The sequence below is a fragment of the Leucoraja erinacea genome, chromosome 1, assembly GCF_028641065.1.
Source record: "Leucoraja erinacea ecotype New England chromosome 1, Leri_hhj_1, whole genome shotgun sequence".
NCBI lineage: Eukaryota > Metazoa > Chordata > Chondrichthyes > Rajiformes > Rajidae > Leucoraja > Leucoraja erinaceus.
The window spans coordinates 99,605,445-99,628,286 of record NC_073377.1 but is presented as its reverse complement, the minus strand read 5'-3'; the positions used below and the strand labels follow the sequence as shown (position 1 = coordinate 99,628,286).

The 22,842-nt window shown below is 39.6% G+C and overlaps 1 protein-coding gene across 1 annotated transcript in view; it reads right to left on the bottom strand.

Moving 5' to 3' along the window:
* rasgef1ba (RasGEF domain family, member 1Ba) overlaps positions 1 to 22,842 on the bottom strand; it is an 84,495-nt gene that overhangs the window by 17,211 nt on the left and 44,442 nt on the right. Inside the window, exons 6-11 of the mRNA XM_055640145.1 lie at positions 21,553 to 21,627; positions 9,574 to 9,669; positions 9,320 to 9,422; positions 5,929 to 6,008; positions 2,036 to 2,131; positions 594 to 689 (exon numbers count right to left, since the gene is read on the bottom strand). Of these exons, the coding sequence (XP_055496120.1) occupies positions 594 to 689; positions 2,036 to 2,131; positions 5,929 to 6,008; positions 9,320 to 9,422; positions 9,574 to 9,669; positions 21,553 to 21,627 (546 nt within the window). The remainder of the gene's footprint in view (positions 1 to 593; positions 690 to 2,035; positions 2,132 to 5,928; positions 6,009 to 9,319; positions 9,423 to 9,573; positions 9,670 to 21,552; positions 21,628 to 22,842) is intronic.

Genomic DNA, 22,842 nt, shown 5'->3' with positions numbered 1-22,842 from the left:
GTGTGGGATCAGACAATGGGGAAGTAGGTTGTAATACATCAGTATTTCCAAACTCCCACTGTCAGAAAAACAAATAACTGTCGTAGGGAATACCAAACAGTGAAAGCTTTTCGCTGTACCTCGGTACATGTGGCAATAAACGAAACTCAAACAGGAAAACATAGATATCAGATAACACAGAGACAAAGAGAGTGACGATTCACAAATGACCACATATGTAAATGGAACGTAATGACTACACAATGGCATTTAGCTGGAGGATATGTAAGATATACCCAAAAGATCTTACGGTTTATTTGCAAAGCCAGACACTTCAACTGTTTGCATGCTGAGGTTTTAACTTATGCCAACAATAGGATCACAATATGAACATATCAAAAGAACTGGTATCCCTTGGTACCAAGAGATTACACTACAGCAGGAGGTACTCCAAGAGTAAAGAAAGGGATGGGTTTGAAAGATAAGATATAAAAACAACCAGGAAAAAAAATACTGATTGCTTTCTTTGACAAGTTTGATTGTTTTTTCTAGTTGTCATTACTTGCCATCTACCACTTTTAGTAACATTTCTTTATAAGATTACGTTTTCTCACCTCAAAATTGACATGTCCATTCATTAAACGGTTGGCACAACCCTCGTTTAAAAAGTAAATGTCCTTGATCAATAGACTGCAGAACGGAATTACAATCTGTCAAAAAATGTAAATGAGTAACATTAAATAATAACAATAACATGGGTAGCTCAGTTGCTCAGATGGTAGAGCTGCTGCCTCACAGCGTCAGTGACCCAGGTTCAATCCTAACTTCAGGTGCAGTCTGGGTGGAGTTTGTTTCTCGCCCTGTGACCGCATGGGTTTCCTTTGGGTTCCGTGGTTTCCTCCCCCATCCGATAAGACATGCGGGTTTGTATGTTAATTGGCTGGATAAATTGTCCACTGTGTGTAGGGAGTGAATGCAAAACTGGAATAACGTAGAATTAGTGTGAAAGGGTGATTGATGATCAGCGTGGATTCGTTGAGCCAAAGGGCCTGTTTCCCTGCTGTATCTTTAATCCGATAAACACATGTGGTTAATATACTTTACCACCTGTTTTGGCGTTTAACAGATGACCAAAACATTATCCTCCAATGCTTTTCCTCTACATTCCAGATTGATGGGGCTGCCCTCATCTGACTTGATTCTTTTCTACCCAGTTGCAACCAGGTAATTAATGCCCGTCTACACTTGCATCATTACCTCTAGATGGCACACTGATTTACCCTCTCAATCCTCAAATTTTTATCCACAAGCTACAAGCTACCCCCCTGGACAGTGTATTCAAAAGTATAAGATATGGTTCCTCAGGTACACTGACCGCAGGATTTATTTAAACTTTAAAGATTTATTTTGAGCTTTGCTGTCAATTTTATAAATTATCTCTCTTAAATACTATCTGCATTTACCTGTCTCAATCTGTTCTATAAGCTATTTATAGCTTATAGCTCTTAGTTATATTTCATGGTTACACTTCTACAGAGATACTTGTAATATTCTAAAAATCCCGACACTAATTTAAGGTAAGGGGACTCCATCTTTGTAGTTATATTTTCATGGCTAGATATATGTTTGAAAAAATATTCAGGAGTTAAAAAATGTATGATTCCTGAGTGTACATGATCTAACTTTCTCACCCACTTGTACTGTGAAACTGGTACGTTAAAACATACCAGTGCAGCGATTTCAATGCTAAGTCTATCTGCCAGGCTGGTAACAGCACACTGTATGAAGGAGATGTAAGTCTTGATTTCCATATACAAATTATGGATGAGTGTACTTTTTGAATTTGTCCTGAGCACAGAGAAGTCAGCTGAGATCCTGTGAAAAGTCTTTGAGTGATTGTTAATAAATGGTCATCACAGCGAGCAAAATACAGACTAATAAAAAAAAGCTTCCAAATTTTTATTTATAAGCCTTTTCCGTGTTCAATTTTATCAGAGGTAACATGTCTGAGCAGGAGGATTTTTTAATGCTTTTATTGTGCATGTTCATCCCTTACCTTTTCCCGGGTGCTATGGGCTGTCGTTGATCTCTGAGCTGCTCCTCGTAAAGCCGTCCTGTAATTGTAGAAGTTGCTGGATGGATCCATTTGATGCTTGAAAAGGAAGCAGGATCAATTATTATTTTAGAGAAGAAAAATACACGTTAGAATTGATATTTACAATGTGGATTTTAATTGACAAACATGAAAGGATCATTGACCTTAATAAAACCCGTATAAAATTTATTTCAATAAAATTCAGATCTTATATATAAAACAATACTTGAATTGTGTTAATGTTTAGTTTAAAAACACAGCAATGTTGCTTTGCTGCATTTCTTCAACATGAGTTGACATAACCTGAACGTGATTATTTAGCTGAATATATTGTGAAAAAGGAAAATAAAATAGCAAATTATACACTAGCAGATGAAGTTGAAGGGAATTTTGTCAAAGGGAAATGGGAAATTACAATTGAAAGCCAGTGAGTTAAGATAATAATGCTATTTAAATGGAATCAATGTGCTCAAGTAACAGAGAAAATGAACATCCAGAGATGCAGTTTATACCACCAGGTATTTTTCAATGTATGAAATTGATACAATAGACATTAGGTGCAGGAGTAGGCCATTTGGCCCTTCGAGCCAGCACCGCCATTCAATGTGATCATGGCTGATCATCCCCAATCAGTACCCCGTTCCTGCCTTCTCCCCATATCCCCTGACTGCTATTTTTAAGAGCCCTATCTAGCTCTCTCTTGAAAGCATCCAGGGAACATGCCTCCACCACCCTCTGAGGCTGAGAATTCCACAGACTCACAACTCTGTGAGAAAAAGTGTTTCCTCATCTCCGTTCTAAATGGCTTACTCATTATTCTTAAACTGTGGCCCCTGGTTCTGGACTCCCCCAACATCGGGAACATGTTTCCTGCCTCTAGTGTGTCCAAGCCCTTAACAATCTTATGTGTTTCAATGAGATTTTCTCTCATCCTTCTAAACTCCAAAGTGTACAAGCCCAGCTGCTCCATTCTCTCAGCATATGACAGTCCCGCCATCCCAGGAATGAACCTTGTAAACCTATGCTGCAAGAATAGCATAGCAAGAATGCCCTTCCTCAAATTAGGGGACAAAAACTGCACACAATACTCCAGGTGTGGTCTCTGTACAACTGCAGAAGGATCTCTTTGCTCCTATATTCGATTCCTCATGTTATAAAGGCCAACATGCCATTCGCTTTCTTCACTGCCTGCTGTACCTGCATGCTTACTTTCATAGACTGATGTACAAGGACCCCCAGATCCCGTAGTACATCCCCTTTTCCCAACTTGACGCCATTTAGATAGTAATCTGCCTTCCTGTTTTTGCTACCAAAGTGGATAACCTCACATTTATCCACATTAAACTTCATCTGCCATGCATTTGCCCACTCCCCAAGCTGTACAAGTCACCCTGCATTCTCATAGCATCCTCCTCATAGTTCACACTGTCACCCAGCTTTGTGTCATCTGAAAATTTGCTAATGTTACTTTGAATCCCTTCATCTAAATCATTGATGTATATTGTAAATAGCTGCGGTCCCAGCACCGAGCCTTGCGGTACCCCACTAGTCACCGCCTGCCATTCTGAAAGGGTCCCGTTAATCCATACTCTTTGTTTCCTGTCTGCCAACCACTTCTCTATCCATGTCAGCACTCGACCCCCAATACCGTGTGCCCTAATTTTTCCCACTAATCAATTCAATTTATATTTTATATTTGTTTTATTTAAGTTTCTGGCACTCCATGGTAGTTTAGACACACGGGAGGGAGGGGTATCATTAACGGGCAAGGGTTATAATGTTCTTTCATTATCACGTGATCTCTGTCGGTCCCAGAAAAACGGATAATCCAGAAGGGCTCTGGAACCGAGGGTGCCGGAAAACGGCGTTCAACCTGTCCTGATTATTCTACGAGCCACATGCAAACAAGAAATTTCATTGCAACCTGATGTATATGACAATTAAGTAATCGAAATCTGAATGCTCAGTAATCTAGATTTATTTGGGATATTATAACTATGGCCGTGGCAATTTCCTCACTTACTTTTCTCAGCATATTAGCGTCTCATTTTGGACTAGTCCATCTGGACTAGGCTATTTATTTTCTTTAACTAGCCTTTCTGGGGTCTCCTCCCCATCAATCTTCAGCCTGCACAGAACCTCATTACATCTTGGTTGCCGAAGCTCTAGTAGCAACTTTTTTCTTGGTGAAAAGTACTATAAATCACCTCAGTCGGGCATATCATCCATGTCCACTGCCTTTATTTTGAAGGGCATATTTTGGAGTATAATTAATGTTGTTAGAGATACAAAATGTTTTTTTAATTTTGTACAGCGAATATCCCATTTGATGCCCAATTATTATCAGGACTCAAGTTAACTGCTTACCAGACAAGACGAAAGACTAGGAAATCATATGATAGCATTATTTTGCTTTTGTTGTGTGTCTGGTTAGCTTTTAACAGTCACAGTGTACCAATCAATCTGGATATTCTGTTCTGTTTCACTATTTTGAGCAAATACACATCCATCACTATTACATTTACAGATGTGCCATTTTTGGCAATTAACAGTTTACAGAATTTAAATAATACTTCTGCAACATAAAATTGGCAAACACTTCACTGAGGTAATTATGTTTTGACATCATTTGACTTTATCCACCCAAAGTGAACATTTAGATAAAGTTGACAACTGAGGACCGAATTGTGCTAAAGTGAAATAATACTTCACATTTCTACATCTACCAATTTTTGAATAATGACAGAAATAAAGTTATTCATTATTCCCTTACTTGCTGAGAACCTTTGCTTATTTATTTAGTGCTTGTTTAAAAAATATTCCGTGTCACATTTATGTGATGGCTTGGTGCAGTTTTATAAATACAGATGAAAGAGATTTAATTACAAGTGTGCATTTTAATGAAGATAACCAGCTCACCCACTATGAGTAACCTTATTTTAACTATCTGAAACTGACATAAAAGATCTATGAGATATTGTATACTCTCGTTAATGGTCAGGTTTTAGGTAAATTAATTCCATGTAAAAAGGCTTTCAAAATGAGAGGCTAAGTGCCACTGCATTTCAATAAAACTTAATTAAACTCCATTGTTGTGCTGGAAACGAGTTTAACTATTAGAAACTAGAGGATTAAATCAATGTAGGTGGGGCCCTTGTGGTTTAATGGGCAAAGCCATTTTTTTTGGTCATCGGGGCCAGTTCTGATTTGTTCACAACCTTTCCATACCTCTAGTTTCCACCCACCATGACTGGTTGAAGAAGGTTTTCAACCTCTAAACGTCACCTATTCCCTTTCTCCAGAGATACCGCCAGACCCGTTGCATTACTCCAGCATTTTGTGTCCGTCTTCAGACTTGAAAACATTTACTTTGTTTCAAGAGTCACGCGTTATTAGTGGACAACAGAACAATAACATTCTCCCTTTGCATTCTGCTGTTCTGGTATTAATTTAACTTAGAGCATGCATGGTTTACACCGTTTGCAAAAGATTGTGGAAGCTCACATTGTATTTGTCACACTTGCATTTAGAATACCTCATTTTATTTCACTTAGCTGAATTTGTGAAATACACCAAAAAAGAAATTCAAGTTGCTGGAAACACTACTCTTCCAATATAGTTAGTCATTTAAAATACGGATATGCATTCCATAATAAAGCATACTACCGACGACAGGTCATAAATATTGCCTAATGAACTTCAGTAAATAAGGGATAATAGATAATGAACAGAAATGTGTCAACGATACTCATTCATAATCCCCTTTCTTGTACACACAAATATTAGATGTATACGGTTAAAGCAGTCAAGTAGGCTGAGATTGCACTACTACATTTTGTGTTGCTTGTACTTACCTCAAGGATATGAAATTTGGCTGTTTTGATTTTAGACCAGGTTTTCTTTAATCTGGAAACTGGGCTCATATTCATGCCGGCTGCAAAGAGAAAAAATTAAGATTATTCTGTTTATTTACTGTACTATAACGCATTTCTACCTGACCCTTACAAGACCCAACTACATGTGTTAGTTTTGAGCTTGGTTGGATAAATATTTTACTAAAACATTCAGATTCAGGTTGTGTCAACCCAACTCTGTATTTAATCCATGTCAGGATGATTTTGTTCGGTATTACCATATCTGTGTTTGATCAATACCAGCTTAAGTGTGGTATTGCAAGTCTGTTCTCCAATAAAGAACTAAGTGTTGGAGGAACTCAGCTAGTCAGGCAGCATCTGTGGAGGAAATGGGCAGATGATGGATCAGGCCGATTTATTTCACTTGTTTAACTTAATATGAATGTACACCAAAAATAACAATTCAGTCAATAAATCGGTTTGAAGGGTTCTGGCCTGAAATATCATCTGCCATTACCTCCACAGATGTTGCCTGACCTCCAGTTCCTCCAGATCTTTGTTTTTTCCAGCATCTACAGTTTTTTGTGTCTCCTGGTGCTTTCTCTTGCTCTCCCACAAGGATTATGTAGGAATTCCATGTTCTCTAGTTTGAAATGTGTCTTCTTTTGTTCCAGTGAAAAACCTTTTCACTGTACCTCAGTCCATGTGACAAAAAACTAAACTAAATTAGCTTGTGTTGGGATCCGACTAGTAGCGTTCAGTTCAGTTTAGTTTATCGTCACGTGTGCCGAGGTACAGTATAAAGCTTTTTGTTGCGTGCTAACCAGTCAGCAGAAAGACAATAAATGATTACAATCAGTTTATTTACAGTGTATAGATACATGATAAGGCAATAACGTGGTTGGATTGGGTTTGGAATTGATTCTTTCTGATCCTCACTGCAGTGGGCAGTGTTCTTCAGTAACAGTCCCCATGATCCGTGAGAGGGACAGAAGGAATAACAAAGTAATTTCATGAATAATAGAGATAATCTTTTCCAATAATAGCTAGTCCAATAAGAGCTGGAACATTGTAGCTACCAAGCACAACAACTGTCATATGTGCAGAGTTTATGCATTCTGTATGTTATAGGAGCATCATCAAACAAAAAACAAATCACAAAGTTAATCAACTAACCAAAAGCTTGGTCAAGTTTTAAGACGTCTATTAAAGAAGAAAAATTTAGTCAAAAATACTTGTTGGGAGAATTCAAGAGTTGCCGACCTTGGAAACCTAAAGGCACAACTATCAATGAAGGAGCGCTTAATTTTGGGAACAATGAAGAGACCATAGAGTTATTTTAAAGGTAATAAGGTTAAAGGAGATTTGACATAGGCTGAGGAAAGACCATGGAAGGATATGAAAACAGGATAAGAAATAAAAATCAAAGAACTGCTTAAACATAAGACAATGCAGATGAGGAAAACCCAGGGCAGCATTTGAAAAGAACAATAACCTCCAGTAATGATCAACAGTATCACTTGATCTCATGGATGATACGTGGATGAAAAAATTATCATGCACACTTCTTTATACTCTTTTTACATTTTAAACAAAATACATTACTGTTTGGCATATGACTTTTGATATGGTATGCATCTAGATAGCAAGGAACCTCAACTAATGCTTTAGATTTCACATATAGCATATAGGTCCTATGACATCCATGTCCATCCACAATATTATAAATTATTACTATCAATAATGGATGGAGTCATGCACAAAGCATTGCAGTGATACATATGTCATTCAGAAATGTTTTTGCATAATAAAAGATTATCATAATTGAGAAAAAACTATATAAATATTACTTTGAGATTTATCAAAAGTTATAAACAAAGTTATGCTTGAAGTTAGGTTGTATCAGCAATAACCTTTTGTCAACAGATGCCTGGCTTTCCATTTACATTTGCAGATTATTAGAATTAAACAAAAAGTGCTGTGTTTGTGCACATTCTGCAAAGTCTTTTATGGTGTTGCCCTTAAGTACTGGTCTGCGATATTCTACAAACCTTGACTGTCCCTTTTAAAACTATGGCTTGCATACACCCCAAGTGGAAATACTAGAAACTAGCTTGTGGGCAAATTGTTAACATTCAGGCTTCAGTTTGAAAGAACATGTAATAAAATGTTTGGTTTCTTTATATTTAGGCAAGCACAGCAGTAGCACAATTAAAAAGTCAAAAATCATAAAAATCCCATGCTGAAATTCAGCAGAGCTACTTAAAATGAGACATGATGAAACAAGAGAAGGCCATGTGGTTCTTTAGATGCTCTACAATTAATATGTCAGCCCAATGGCTTTTAATTGCCTTGTAAACAAAGTTTTCATTGTGTTTCCCTGCTACGCACAAGTCAGATATAAAATCCCCAAGATATTTATTTACCCTTGACATTAATTGGCCTGGTACTCCCATCAGTCCCAGAAGTTCAGGAACCTTCATGTTCTGCAACATTGCAGTTGCAATCATAATTGTAGCTCTAATCAGATATATTTTTATTCACCTTTTCATGGGTATTAAAGAGTAAATTGTTTTGGCTCATGGTTTGATTTATGCAAAATCTATTTTGCAGTGGAAATTAATTAATTTTATTTTCACTGGCTTGAGCCTTGTTCATTTGACAACTAAATAGTCAAATATAAAAATCCCACGCTGACATTCGACAATTAAATTGAATAAACCAACCCTTCTACAATGGCTTTTATTTTCAGTGCTTTGAAGCGGAGATTGAGTCTGCACTCAATCATGTTTCCAATTAAAATAATCAGTTCATTGAACCTGCCTTCATATCAGAGTCATCTGCAGTCTCAATCAAGCCTGTCACTCGTCTCTTGAATTGTTTCCAATGCACCAATATAATTTTGAGGGTAAGGTTTAACAATCTCCAAATGTTGTTCCGTTTGTGGCTGAACCAATGATCTATAAAATGTTAGTATCATTTGTTTTGGCTGATATTCAAATGCCCTTGAGACACAGACTCGCACATAATTATCTTTGTTAATAACATCAGATGAATGTAGTTCAAAAGACACAAACTGCAAAGGGGTATTTTGTTCAGAGTCGCCTATGTCAATATGACAATTTAAATTGAATAAGGTTACACTGTACACCTTTCTTTAAAAAGTTGTATTTTTTATCATTTATCTTCTGAATATTAAACTCCAAATCGATAGTTTATCTGTATCAAGGAACTGATAAAACTTGTCCGGGGGCCAATACTGATGTGATTAAAGTGTAACTATAATACAGACATGTTTTACAAACCATGCTGTTTGGATTTAATGAAGATTTCCTAACTTGATTGATCTGCCCTGTGTTTCATTAAATCCCATTTTATGAGCGATACTCACAAATAATTGCCATCAAGGAATTGAAGTTGCCGATGTTAAAGCACTCACGAGCAACGTCTATGAAATATTCTATTATCCGTGCCCTGTGCTTCTTCTTCACAGGCTGTGAATGACAGATGAGAAAATTACACTTTGGATGGAAACAGCATCTTTCACTAAAAGGAACTGACAGGTGAAATGTATAATAATGAGGAGCAATTATTGTGACATAAAGAAAGGGCTCCAATGTCAGACCCTGCTAGCTTGTGACTCACCATGCAGATCTCTGTTGCTACCAGATAGCTCAGTCTGTTAAACCACTCCACATAGGCTTCCAGGTTGCTTGTTTTCTTCAGATCATTAATGCAGGACTGAAAGATAAAAAGTAAACTGAAACAGCACTGAAACAGGCCAATCAGCCCAATTTGCCCATTTCGATTAAGATGCCCCATCTACACTAATCCCACCTGCCCATGTTTGGCCCAGATCCCTCGATCCATGCACCTATCCAAATGTATTTTAAATGTTGTTACAGTAACTGCCTCAACTACTCCTATTGCAGTTCATTCTATATACCCACCATTCTGTGTGAAACAGTTGCCCCTCAAATACTAAATTATTTCCCTTTCACCTTAAACCTATGTCCCCTGGTTCTTGATGTCCCCACTCTGGGTAAAATAATCTGCTCATTTACCTTTATTTCCCTCTCATGTTCTTGTACACCTTTATAAGATAACCCCTCATCCTCCTGTGTTTCAAGGAATAAAGACCTAGCCTGCCCAATCTTTCCCTATAGTTCATGCCCTCAAGTGCTGTCCTCCTAAATCTTCTCTGCACTCTATCCAGCTTAACAACATCGTTCCTATTGTAGGGTAACCAAAACTGAACACAATATTCCAATACGGCCTCACCAATGTCATGTACAACTGTAATATAACATCACAACTTCAATACTCAATACCGTGACTGATGAAGGCCAATGTACCGAAAACATTCCTGACCACCCTATCTACCTGTGATGCCACTTTCAAGGAACTATGTACCTGCACTCCTAGATCCCTTTCTTCCTCCATTGGCCAGCTCTCCCTGGATCCCATGCAATCTAACCTTCCAGAGCAGACTCCCATGCAGAACCTTATCAAATGTCTTTCTGAAGTCATGGCATGGAGAAAAAAAAGACATCTAAATATTATCACATTTCTAGAAGAAGTTGGATTCAAAAAAGATTAAAAAAAACTTTCAAATAGAACAGCACATAAATGTGTTACAATGCTGGGAATTCAAAGGTGGGCATTGGTCTTTTAATGTCCACATCGCATGATTGTCTGAGGTACATTTCACTGTAATGTCTGTTCATTTTCAATTATCAGCATACAGAAGGCAAGTGTGCATACAAATTTGCACTCACGTGTGCATGCTTTTTCATGGCTGGGTACCATTTAGTTCCCATTTTCTTCAAATAACATAATTCAATCTACAAGTAATTTCCTTGTTTGCCATACATCAATCAGTTAGTCAAACCTAGGTTTTGTACCCAGAATAAAACCAGGGGGTCAAACATTGCAATGATGGCAGAGAGACATGTGTTTTCCCTTAGGACACTAATGCTTTGCCCTAAACCCGTCAGACTCATTTTCCTGTGCTCACTGTTCTCCACAAGTATCTCCGTACATTGCATTTCAGAGAAAGACTAAAACCATTGGTCATTTGATGTGCCCCTCCCTCACAGGGATTAGTGGCACAGGGTGTAGGGAGAGGAGTATTAGTTGGGGACTTCAATCATGACAGTGCATCGCATGTTGGGTCGATTGACCTATAGGAGGTCACAATGCACCCCCCCCCCCGCCCCCCCCCCCCCCCCCCGCCCTCCATTTGCTTTCATCTTTCATTTAAATGATTATCTTTTATGCAATATCTCAATTGTCATACAGATTGATTTTTAAGATTTGACTCACTTCCCAGTGCTCAGTGTTGCAATTATGTTGCAACTGGCAGCTGCAGACAAAAACAATACATACATACATAGACAATAGGTGCAGAAGTAGGCCATTCGGCCCCTTGAGCCAGCAATCCACAATCTGTACCTCGTTTCTGTCTTCTCCCCATATCCCTTGATTCCGCTAGCCCTAAGGGCACTATCTAACTCTCTTTTGAATGCATTCAGTGAATCAGCCTCAACTGCCTTTTGAGGCATAAAATTCCAAATGCACAACTCTCTGTGTGAAAAAGTTTTTCCTCATCTCAGTTCTAAATGGCCTACCCCTTATTCTTAAACTGTGGCCTCTGGTTCTAGACTCCAACATCGGGAACAGGTTTCCTGCATCTAGCATGCCAAAATAATTTTATATGTTTCTATAAGATATCCTCTCATCCTTCAAAATTCCAGTGAATACAAGCCCCGTCGCTTTATTCTTTCATCATATGGCAGCCCCGCCATCCCAGGAATTAACCTTGTGAATCTACGTTGCACTCCCTCAATAGCAAGAATGTCCTTCCTCAAATTAGGAGACCAAATCTGCACACAATACTCGAGGTGTGGTCTCACCAGAGCCCTGTACAACTACAGAAGGACCTCTTTGCTCCTATACTCAACTCTTCGTGTTAAGAAATCCAACATGCTATTAGCTTTCTTCACTCACTGCCTGTTGTACCTGTTTGCTTACTTTCAGTGACTGATGTACTAGGACATCCAGGTCTCATTGTATTTCCCCTTTTCCTAATCTGACACCATTCAGAAAATAATCTGCCTTCCCGTTTGTAGATTGGTTATTGCATGTGAACCAATCATAGTAGAATAGCATCACTAACCCCACCTTACTGTGTGATTCATACTAACACCCACTTCCTATACTGGTCAGTGGTCCTCTTGGAAGCGGTAACAATGAACTACCAACTAACGACCTGCTGTACCATTATAATATGGGTACTGATTAAAGATGATCTTGAACCTCAGATTGTGGAAATTACTTATTTACACCGTTCTTGCCACCAAAGTGGATAATCTCACATATATCCACATTATGCTGCATATGCCATGCATATGCCCATTCACCCAACCTGTCCAAGTCACCCTGCATCCTCAGAGCATCCTCTTCACAGTTCACACTGCCACCCAGTGCCACACATGGCTCGCACTTGTCTATTTTACTTCCTCAAAAAATTCCAGAAGATTTATCAAGCATGATTTCCCCTTCGTAAATCCATGCTGACTTGGACCGATCCTGTTACTGCTATCCAATATTACACCTTTGATAATCGACTCCAGCATCTTCACCACCACTGATGTCAGACTAACTGGTCTATAATTCGCTCCTTTATCTCTCCCTCCATTCTTGAAAAGTGGGATAACATTAGCTATTCTCGAATCCACAGGAACTGATCCAGAATCTATAGAACATTGGAAAATGATCGCCAATGCATCCATGATTTATAAAGCCACCTCCTTGAGTACCCTGGGGATTTATCAGCCTTCAGTCCCATCAGTCCACCCAACACCATTTCCTGACAAATGTGAATTTCCTTCAGTTCCTCCATCACCCCAGGTCTTCTGTCCCCTGGTACATCTGGGAGATTGTTTACCAAAGTACCTGTTCAACTCGTCTGCCATTTCTTTGTTCCCCATAATAAATTCACTTGTTTGTCTTCAATGGACCAACATTTGTCTTAATTATTTTTTTCCTCTGCACATACTTAAAGAAGCTATTACTATCCTCCTTTATATTCTTGGCTTGCTTACCTTCAGGGGTGGAAGATTGCAACCTTCACGTGGTCCACCCTGTTTCGACTAATGCAATCAACTCGACGTGCACAAACGGAATATCAAATAGAACAAGTTGTCCTACAACTTTAGGCTGTGCACGCCACACGAAAGAAGAAGAAGCTTACTTTCATACTTCATCTTTTCTCCCCGTATTGCCTTTTTAGTTATCTTATGTTGATCTTTAAAAGTTTCCCAATCCTCTGGCTTCCCGCTCATCTTTGCTATGATATACGTCTTCTCTTTTATTTTTATACTGTTCTTGACTTCCCTTGTCAGCCACGGTCACCTTACTTCCCTTAGAATCTTTATTCTATGCAATGCAGGAAAATATTTTGTACATAGTTTGGCATTAAACAATTCTAAAGATTGTTTAACTTTGTTTTCCATCAATTTCCTGACTTTTACAACAGGCACCCTTTTTGTTCCCAGCACGACACATAACTCCTGATTAGTGCCCCCCTAATAAAAGGGTGAACACCACTTCCCGGCCCTTGTTTTGTATCAGCAAAGAATCTGATAATATTTTCTGACTGTTCATGCCATTATGTTTATAAAAATATTATAACTTTGTTTTGGTAATTATCCATAAAACTGTTCTCAAAAAATTTGAAATTTGCAGAGTTGCACAAATGCAGATCAAATTAATATTTATTCAACTTTTATGGATTTCCTTCAAAATGGATGATTATGGATGATCTTCAAAATTTCAGGTATTCAAAGCAGTGAGTAGCTTTAATGTTCTGTTGGCAAGATACCTGTTGACATAACGTAATGGGATCTTATGTTGTACAACAATCGAGCAATGTTCTCAAAAGCAACATTAACACTGCGATTAAAAATCAAAAGAGCATAAACTGAATCAAAAATCTAAAGAATTTGAGGGAACACCAGAGAAAAGAACGCTGTCACTGTAACAACAGCCGGACTTGAAAAACAAATTAATTAAACAGGCAACTGATTTTGGTTACCCTGCAATAGGAAGGATGTATGAAAAGCATGTTGAATCAGCACAGCCAAAACCCGACAAGAAGAGAACCAAAGTTCAGGAAGCTGAATTGTGCCAAAAGCAACATGTGGGCAAAGAACATTTTCTCAAATTTCATTCATAAGGCCAGGCTTTGAGAAACCTTCAAACTTTCAATGAAATGAATACTCCACATTGCAAGTCTCATCGGGTGAATCCATTATCTTTTGTCTTGCTTGGGTGTTGACCGGTGGCTCCTACAAACCAATCGCAGATATCGATTACATTAAAGTGTTATTGACAGTTCCCCAACCCAATTACAAAGCACCCCATTACAATGTTTCCACAGAAGCTTCTGGAAAGAAGTCAGTTGACCCAAGTAATGCAACATTCTCCTGGGTAGTATAAACGATTCAAACAAGGCTTCACACTTCAGCCAATCATCAAACAGTAACACAAACACTTTACAACATTATTAACAGTATTTACAACCCGTCTTCAGCTAGCCAATCCTGCTAATGCATCTGTAACACCTTTGGGTTTCTCTGCAAAGTACTCATACATTTTAAGAATAGAGAGGACATCTGGACCTCATCTTATCTGATATTTCAATCTAGGACCTAGACTTCCTGGCACCGACTTGCAGCTTTCAGCTTTACACAGAAATTGACCAAACAGGCCCTGCAGATGCAAAAGACCCTTCATTTTAGATATCTATATTTTGGCCAATATTAACACTAGTTATCACTGACCAGCCACGTTAATAGCCAACATAAAAATGTGGGAATAGGTTGAAAATAAAGTATTCGTTAGCGAGTCCTTCACTTCCAGATTCTCCACAGACTTTTCACTTTTGATAAGACACTGCATATGTGTGTGATTGAATACATCACCCTTTTCTGAATAAGATTAGCTTTGACAATACTGGAGAAACTGGAAGTCATCCAGAATAATTGATTAGCACCAAATTTACCATTCTGTACTATTCCCTCTAGTTACCATATTACCAGGTGTGTACATATCTACAAAAGGCAATGCAACAAACTCACTGCAATTCCCATAGCTGTAACCGCTACATTTAGGAAGACAAGTATATCAAAATGCAATCGTCTGCATGTTCCCATTTATAAGAATAGGTGCAGAAGTAGGCCATTCGGCCCTTCGAGCCAGCACAGCCATTCAATGTGATCATGGCTGATCATCCACAATCATTACCTCGTTCCTGCCTTCTCCCCATATTGCCTGACACCGCTATCTTTAAAAGCCCTATCTAGCTCTCTCTTGAAAATATCCGGTGGAGGCAGAGAATTCCCCAGACTCACAACTCTCTGTGTGAAAATGTAGTTCCTCATCTCCATTCTAAATGCCTTCCCCTTATTCTTAAACTGTGGCCCCTGGTTCTGGACTCCCCCAACATAGGGAACATGTTTCCTGCCTCTAGCATGTCCAAACCCTTAATAATATTATATGTTTCAATAAGATCCCTCTCATCCTAAATTCCAGAGTATACAAGCCAAGCCGCTCCATTCGCTCAGCATATGACAGGCCCGCCATCCCGGGAATTAACCTTGTAAACCTACGCTGCACTGCCTCAATAGCAAGAATGTCCTTCCTCAAATTAGGGGACCAAAACCCTCTGGTAAATCTATGCTGACTCAGACCGATCCTGCTACTGCTATCCAAATGTGCCGCTATTTCACCTTTTATGATTTACTCCAGCATTTTCCCCACCACCGATGTCAGGCTAATTGGTCTATAATCACGTTTTCTCTCTCCCTCCTTTCTTAAAAAATGGGATAACATTAGCCACCCTCCAATCCACAGGAACTGATCCTGAATCTGTAGAACATTGGAAAATGAACACCAATGTGCCCACGATTTCTAGAGCCACTTCCTTAAGTACCCTGGGTTGCAGACCATCAGGCCCTGGGGATTTATCAGCCTTCAGTCACATCAGTCTACCCAACACTATTTCCTGCCTAATGTGGATTTCCTTCAGTTCCTCCGTCACCCCACATCATCAGGGAGATTGTTTGTATCCTCCTTGGTGAAGACGGATCCAAAGTACCTGTTCAACTCATCTGCCATTTCCTTGTTCCCCATAATAAATTCACCTTTTTCAGTCTTCAAGGGTCCAACTTTGGTCTTAACTAATTTTTTCATCGTCACATACCTAAAGAAGCTTTTACTATCCTGCTTTATATTCTTGGCTAGCATACCTTCGTACCTCATCTCTTTTCCCCGTATTGCCTTTTTAGTTATCTTCTGTTGCTCTTTAAACATTACCCAATCCTCTGCCTTCCCGCTCATCTTTGCTATGTTGTCATTCTGTTTTGAAAACTAAATGAGTGAGAGTGGGGATCACAATTTCTCAGAGGGGTACCATGTCTACATAGGTATCTCAACTAAAATTGGTTGGGGAGGAATATAAAGGAGCTAATAGTGTTGTCAATGAGGTGGTGTTGCTGTTTGGTGATGTTGTGAGGAACCGTTCATACAAATTCAGCAAGGGAAGGTTTTAGATGAGAGAAAAGTACCCAAGGCATATAAAGGATTGTGAGAGGCTGTTCTGGGGCAAAACAGTCAGAAAATGCCACCTTGCCAGTGAAATCCACGTCTTGGTCACAACTCAAAATAAAAGAAATACACAGCTATACTTTTAATGGCCAAAAGATCGAGAAGATTTCTAATTCTGCGATATTAGTTATCATTACGGTTCCTGTCCAGGAAATGAAGTTGATGAGACTGGAGCATGAACCAGCGCAAGAGCATCATGGGGATGGAGATCATGAAATCATAAGGTTTTGATTAACTAAGGAAAAGAACAGGGAACAATGCAAGGCAAAAATGCTTAATTGGCGATGGACCAATTTCAGTGGGTTGAAAATGAATTAGACTGTTAGACTGCTATCAATATCTGGCAGAAGATACAATAATTGAACAATGGGTAGTTTATAAGGAGGAGCAGGTTTAAGTAAAGTTTAAGTTGATTCCCATGAAAGCAAAGTAACAGGTCAACCAAAGCATAGTCTTGACTCGAAACTCCACCCATTCCTGTAGATTAAAACTTACCATATTATGGTCACTACCTACTAATGACTCCTTTACCTTGAATTCCCTTATCAAATCTGGTTCATTACACAACACTAAATCCAGAATTGCTTTCTCCCTGGTAGGCTCCAGTACATGCTGCTCTAAAAATTCATCATGGTGGCACTCCACAAACTCCCTTTCTTGGGGTCCAGTACCAACCTGATTTTCCCAGTCGAAGGCATGTTGAAATCTCCCATAACAACTTTTTTTAGTTGTTTAATTTTAGTTTAGAGATACAGGCCCTTAGTTTTAGTTTAGAGATACAGTACAGTGTTTACAGCGCAAGCGACCTGGGTTCGATCCCTACTATGGGTGCTGTTTGTACGGAGTTTGTATGTTCTCCCTGTGACTGTATGGGTTTTCTCCGAGATCTCCAGTTTCCTCCAACATTCCAAAAACTAGAGGTTTGTAGGTTAATTGGCTCGGTAAATGTAAAAATTGTCCGTAGTGGGTGTAGGATAGTGTTAATATGCGGGGATCGCTGGTGGGCGCGGACTCGATGGTCTGAAGGGCCTGTTTCTGCGCTGTATCTGTAAACAAAACTAAACAGACCTTGACCATGTGGGTTGATTGCCCTATTTATCGCGAGGTGTAGATGGAGTCGATAGGGGTGAGCCTAATTTGCCGGATCAGCTAGGCTGCATCCACAATTCTCTGCAGCTAATTGAAGTCTTGGGCAGAGCAGTTGTCAAAGCAAGTTGTGACGCATCATGAAACGATGCATACAATGATGACAAATAATAGATGTTAGATTGTCAATGTGCCAATCAGCACAGATGTTGAAGGATCACAGAGGAGATGAATAGGACACATTAAGGATTCTGAAAGGATGAAGTTGTTTGGCTGTCAATTTAGATTTTATTTGAACATGTAAAGAAAAGCAAATTGGACCATGATTGGGAAGTACAAAACAATGAGATCTCTGCCTACAGATGGAAAGAATTAAAAAAAGATGTAAATGAGAAATTTGAATTTTTTCTCTCTGTTCTCAAGATAAATTGTAAGGTGAGGTTGTTGAGTGACCAGAAATGCTAAAATGTGGTAGGGATATGTGGGAGGCTGATTGTGCCAAAAAGCAGGCAAGTCACCAGAGTCAAACATAATGCATCATATATGGCTGTGGAAACAAGGCAAAATCATGGAAGAACTATGACAGTCGCCAACAGTCGCCTTAAAATAGCCTAAGTGGGACAGGCGCTCAAGGCAGCAACTCTACCGCTGTGCCACCGTGCCACCTTATTGTGTTCTTCTCGAACAAAACTCTGGATGAGATGAATAATAAGCAGAACATAAAGTGCTGGAGGAACTCAGCGGGTCAGGGAGCATCCCTGGAGAGTTGTGAATTTGTGGAATTCCCTGCTACAGAGGGCAGTGGAGGCCAAATCACTGGATGGATTTAAGAGAGAGTTAGATAGTGCTCTAGGGGCTAATGGAATCAAGGGATATGGGGAGAAGGCAGACACGGGTTATTGATTGGGGACGATCAGCCATGATCACAATGAATGGCGGTGTTGGTTCGAAGGGCCGAATGGCCTCCTCCTGCACCTATTTTCTATGTACAAAGCAAACAGGGCTGCTGCTACAAGAGAAGCACTATTAGCTCAATGAAACAAATTAACTCTTTTTGCTGTAATAGTTCTGTATTTCTGTGACTCTAAATGTTTAGGAAGTAAATAATAGATATGTATTTTTGTTTTCTTTTTCAATTTAATTTATTGATGAAGCCTTGATTCATGGTGCGATGTAGCTCCCAAAGTGGGCATCTTGTCAAATAAGCCATTTCTATTATTTGAGCTTCCAGAAAATGTAAAATATACCGTAACGACCAACTAGTAATAATTGGTTCATTAAATCTTTCCTGATGCTTAGTATTTAACAGGAACTATTAATCCAGACCTCCCACTATGCTCATTCATAAATCATCTTTATCCTTATTCACAGTCACAAGTTATAAGAATAGAATTAGGCCATTCAGCCCATCGAGCCTACTCCGCCATTCAATCATGGCTGATCTCTGCCTTCTAATCCCATTTTCCTGCCTTCTCCGCATAACCCTTGACACCCGTTCTAATCAAGAATTTGTCTATCTCTGCCTTAATAATATCCACTGATGGCCTCCTCAGTCCTCTGTGGCAATGAGTTCCCACAAATTAACTATCCTCTGCCTAAAGAAGTTCTTCCCACCTCCCTTCTAAAAGAGCACTCATTAATTCTGAGGCTATGGCCTCTGGTCCTAGACTCTCCCACCAGTGAAAACATTCTTTCCATATCCACTCTGTCTATGCCTTTCATTATTCTTTAAATACATTTTAATATCATTTAAATATTGTCCACATTTTTCTGTCTTTACCTTATTCAGAAACAAAATATGACTGTTTCCTTTTTTGTGGAATAAATCATGATATATTCAAAGTATTCAAAGGTTTTTATTAGTCACATTCACATACACCGAGGTGTAATGAAGTGAAATGCTTTTTGCCATTTTGCAGCACACAAACAAAGAATACAGACATAACACCAATAAGAGTCTTAAACACAAAGAACATCTCCCACAATGGCTCCCACCATGAAGGAAGGCACAAAGTCCAGTCCCCAACCCCAGTTCACCCATAGTCGGGCCTATTGAGGCCTCCACAATTGCCTCTACGGAGGCCCGATGTTCCTGGCCGTTCTCGCCGGGTGATGTTGCTCCGGCGTCGGGAGAGTCCTCATAGCGGCATGGGAACCCTGGAACGGCCACCTCCGTACTGGAGGCCGCGGCTTCCGAAGCCAACAAGGCCGCGCCGGATGGAGCTCCACAGCTGGCGATCTTGTCGCGAGATCCCAGGCTCCCGATGTAAAGTTCGGCGCCGCCGCCCGGAGCTCTCCGCTCCACAGTCCCGCAGCTCCACGATGTTGTTCCCGGCGGTCTCAGCTCACCGGAGCTCCAGCGCAGAGACCCAGGCAAGGCATTGCCCGCTCCACGATAGCGCTCCAGCGCTGTGCCACCGCCGAAGCCGAGGTTCTGGGCGGTCCGCGACAGGAAACGCCGCTCCAGGCCCGCTGGTAGGCCGCGAGGACGGGTCGAAGCTGCAGCCCGGAGAAAAGCTGCCTCTCCGACCAGGTCGGGACCAGGTAGGGACCCTGAAAGGCAGTTTCCCCCTTCCACCCCCCCCCCCCCCCCTCACAAAAAAGTCTAGACCTCCAAACAAAACACTTTAACTAACTAAAAGTAAAAATAAAACGGTGAAAAGACAGACAACTGCTGGCATGCATACATGGGGAATTCCAGTAATATAGTTTATATAACAGGAATAGGCTGGCTGAATACAATTTAAACATTGTTTTCAAGTAGTTGACCTTCTCAACAAAGCTCATCACTTATGAAAAATGATGAACCACACTCCTGACCTCAGAGACAATCAGACTGTTGTAACAACAAATGCATATTCTGGGAAGATTTACGTGTTTATCAACTCCTCTTTTGAAGTTAACAAGATCTAAAGTTTGCCTGGCAAGGACTAGCTTCCTGAAATATTCATATATGTGAATTGAGGCACTGCAGGAATGCTAAACTTAATGGGCCCGTCTCACTTTGGCGATTTTTCAGCGGACTGCCGGCGACTGTCAAGTTGATGGCAGTCGCCCGAAAAGCCAGCAACTGGAACGGCGACTGTCAGATTTGAACACAAACACGTACACATACACAGACACAAACACACGCACGCACACACACATTGCAAAGGCGAGGGCCAGGGCAAGCGGGGGGAGCGCTGTCTGAAATTCATATGGTGCAAAGCCAAGGTGATGCAGACACACACCGCGATGAACAGGAAGGTTGGCGCTGTAATTAAGATGGCTAGCAGTGTACGGTAATATCTTTAAAAGGGGGGGCGGGGGGTGAAGGGGGAGAAGGAGTGGGGACAAGTTTTAAGAAACCAGACAACTTTTAATAAGCCAGAGATACACAGCTGTGAAGTTCGACGGACATTTAACATTACCGGTTGGTTATCCTTGGTTCTGAAAACTTCTGCTTACGTTTTTTCCCCCCAATGAGCCAATGAAAGTGACTGGCCAGCAAAGGCAATTAACTAAAACTATCTACAAATACATGACGACTGCACCTACGACTACAGGATTATTGATTATCGATTATCTCCATGGCGACCAATTTTTGGTTGCAGAACATTTTTCAACATGTTGAAAAATGTGCGGCGACCATACTGAGGCCGCGACTAGTTCATAGAATGCGGGAACTCCTCGCAACCATGAAAGAGATTCACCAGAGACCACCAACCAACATGTGGCGACCATCTGGCAAGCGCAGAATCTCCTGCACTCACCTAAAAAGTCGCCCAAGTGGGACAGGCCCATTAAAGAAGCAATAAGAATAGATGCTGTATTTTGGGTGATGAATATTGAGAATGATATTGATTAGTGACTGGAGACAAAGTATACCTTGTTGTTGTCCAAAAGATCTTTGTGTGCAAATGTCTGGACAAATTCTTCAGGTCCGATATGACTGAGTCGTTCCTGTAGATATAGGAGAAAAAGAGTCAAACATAATTGAGTTTATTTTAGTTTATTATTGTCACGTGTATTGAGGTACACTGAAAAGCTTTTGCTGTGTGCTATCCAGTCAAAGAAGACTACACATTAATATACATAATTAATGAACCATGAAATTATTCTCATTTTGAGGATTAACCTTTTCTTAAATTTAGGTCAAAATAAAATTGTGTATTAATCATCTGTGAGCAAGCGTCTGCTTTCTTGGGTCAAACATAAAAATGTCCGATCTTTGATATAGTTAGGTTTAATAAATACATAATTCTATATGAACCTATAAAATACTTAAGATAATAAACATTTATTGCAACCTTCACAAAATATATGACATAAACCTGTCCAAGTCTATACTTTGTGTTTCTTCCATATACATTAAATCAGTCGTATCCCAACTGAATGTTTCTCTTAATGGAAAGGGAAACATCCCCATATAATAAGAAAGGTAACTTTGTTCATCATCCCAGGATTACAGAAATGTTGATGTTATTGATACTCGGTTCAAATACTGAAATTCAGCTCCTAATGAGTCATTAAAGTTTTAATCATGCTTAATCTTAAATTCATTGTTCTAATATGCATTTCATCACCATCTGTTTTAATGTGGTATTGCCAGTATCATCATGTCCTCAATTCAGTATATTTAGCTCACTAGTATTGAACTGCGCTTAATATTGTATTTCATGTGACATTCATTTCATTTTCACAACCTTGATTGACAGGTCTACATCCATCATGCATAAGTATGCAGTTGAAACTATTTTCATTTAAAATATTGCACGTTTGAATAAATAGAATTTCTAACTGCTCTGAAGGGTTTTAAAAAAAAAATCATGCACCTGTTAACAAAAATTGTAAGAGTGCGCCTGATTCGCAGAGGTTAAGAACTAAGTAAAGGTTTTCAAACAAAATAATAATTTTGAAAGGTAACATATTATTGATACCACTGTAAACTCGGAAAACATCCAAACCAAGCACCCAAAAAATGTATAAACAGTATTGGTGTGTTCTTTAAGGAAAGACTTCTGTGTTAGAACCAGAAAAAAAATCTGCTCTTCAAATTATTACAGGTTTGAATTTTAAGTGCATCTGTGAAGAACAAAGGATTGAAAACAGTTCTTCAGGAATACACTGGCATAGAGTGATACAGTGTGGAATAAGGCCATTCAGCCTAATTTCCCC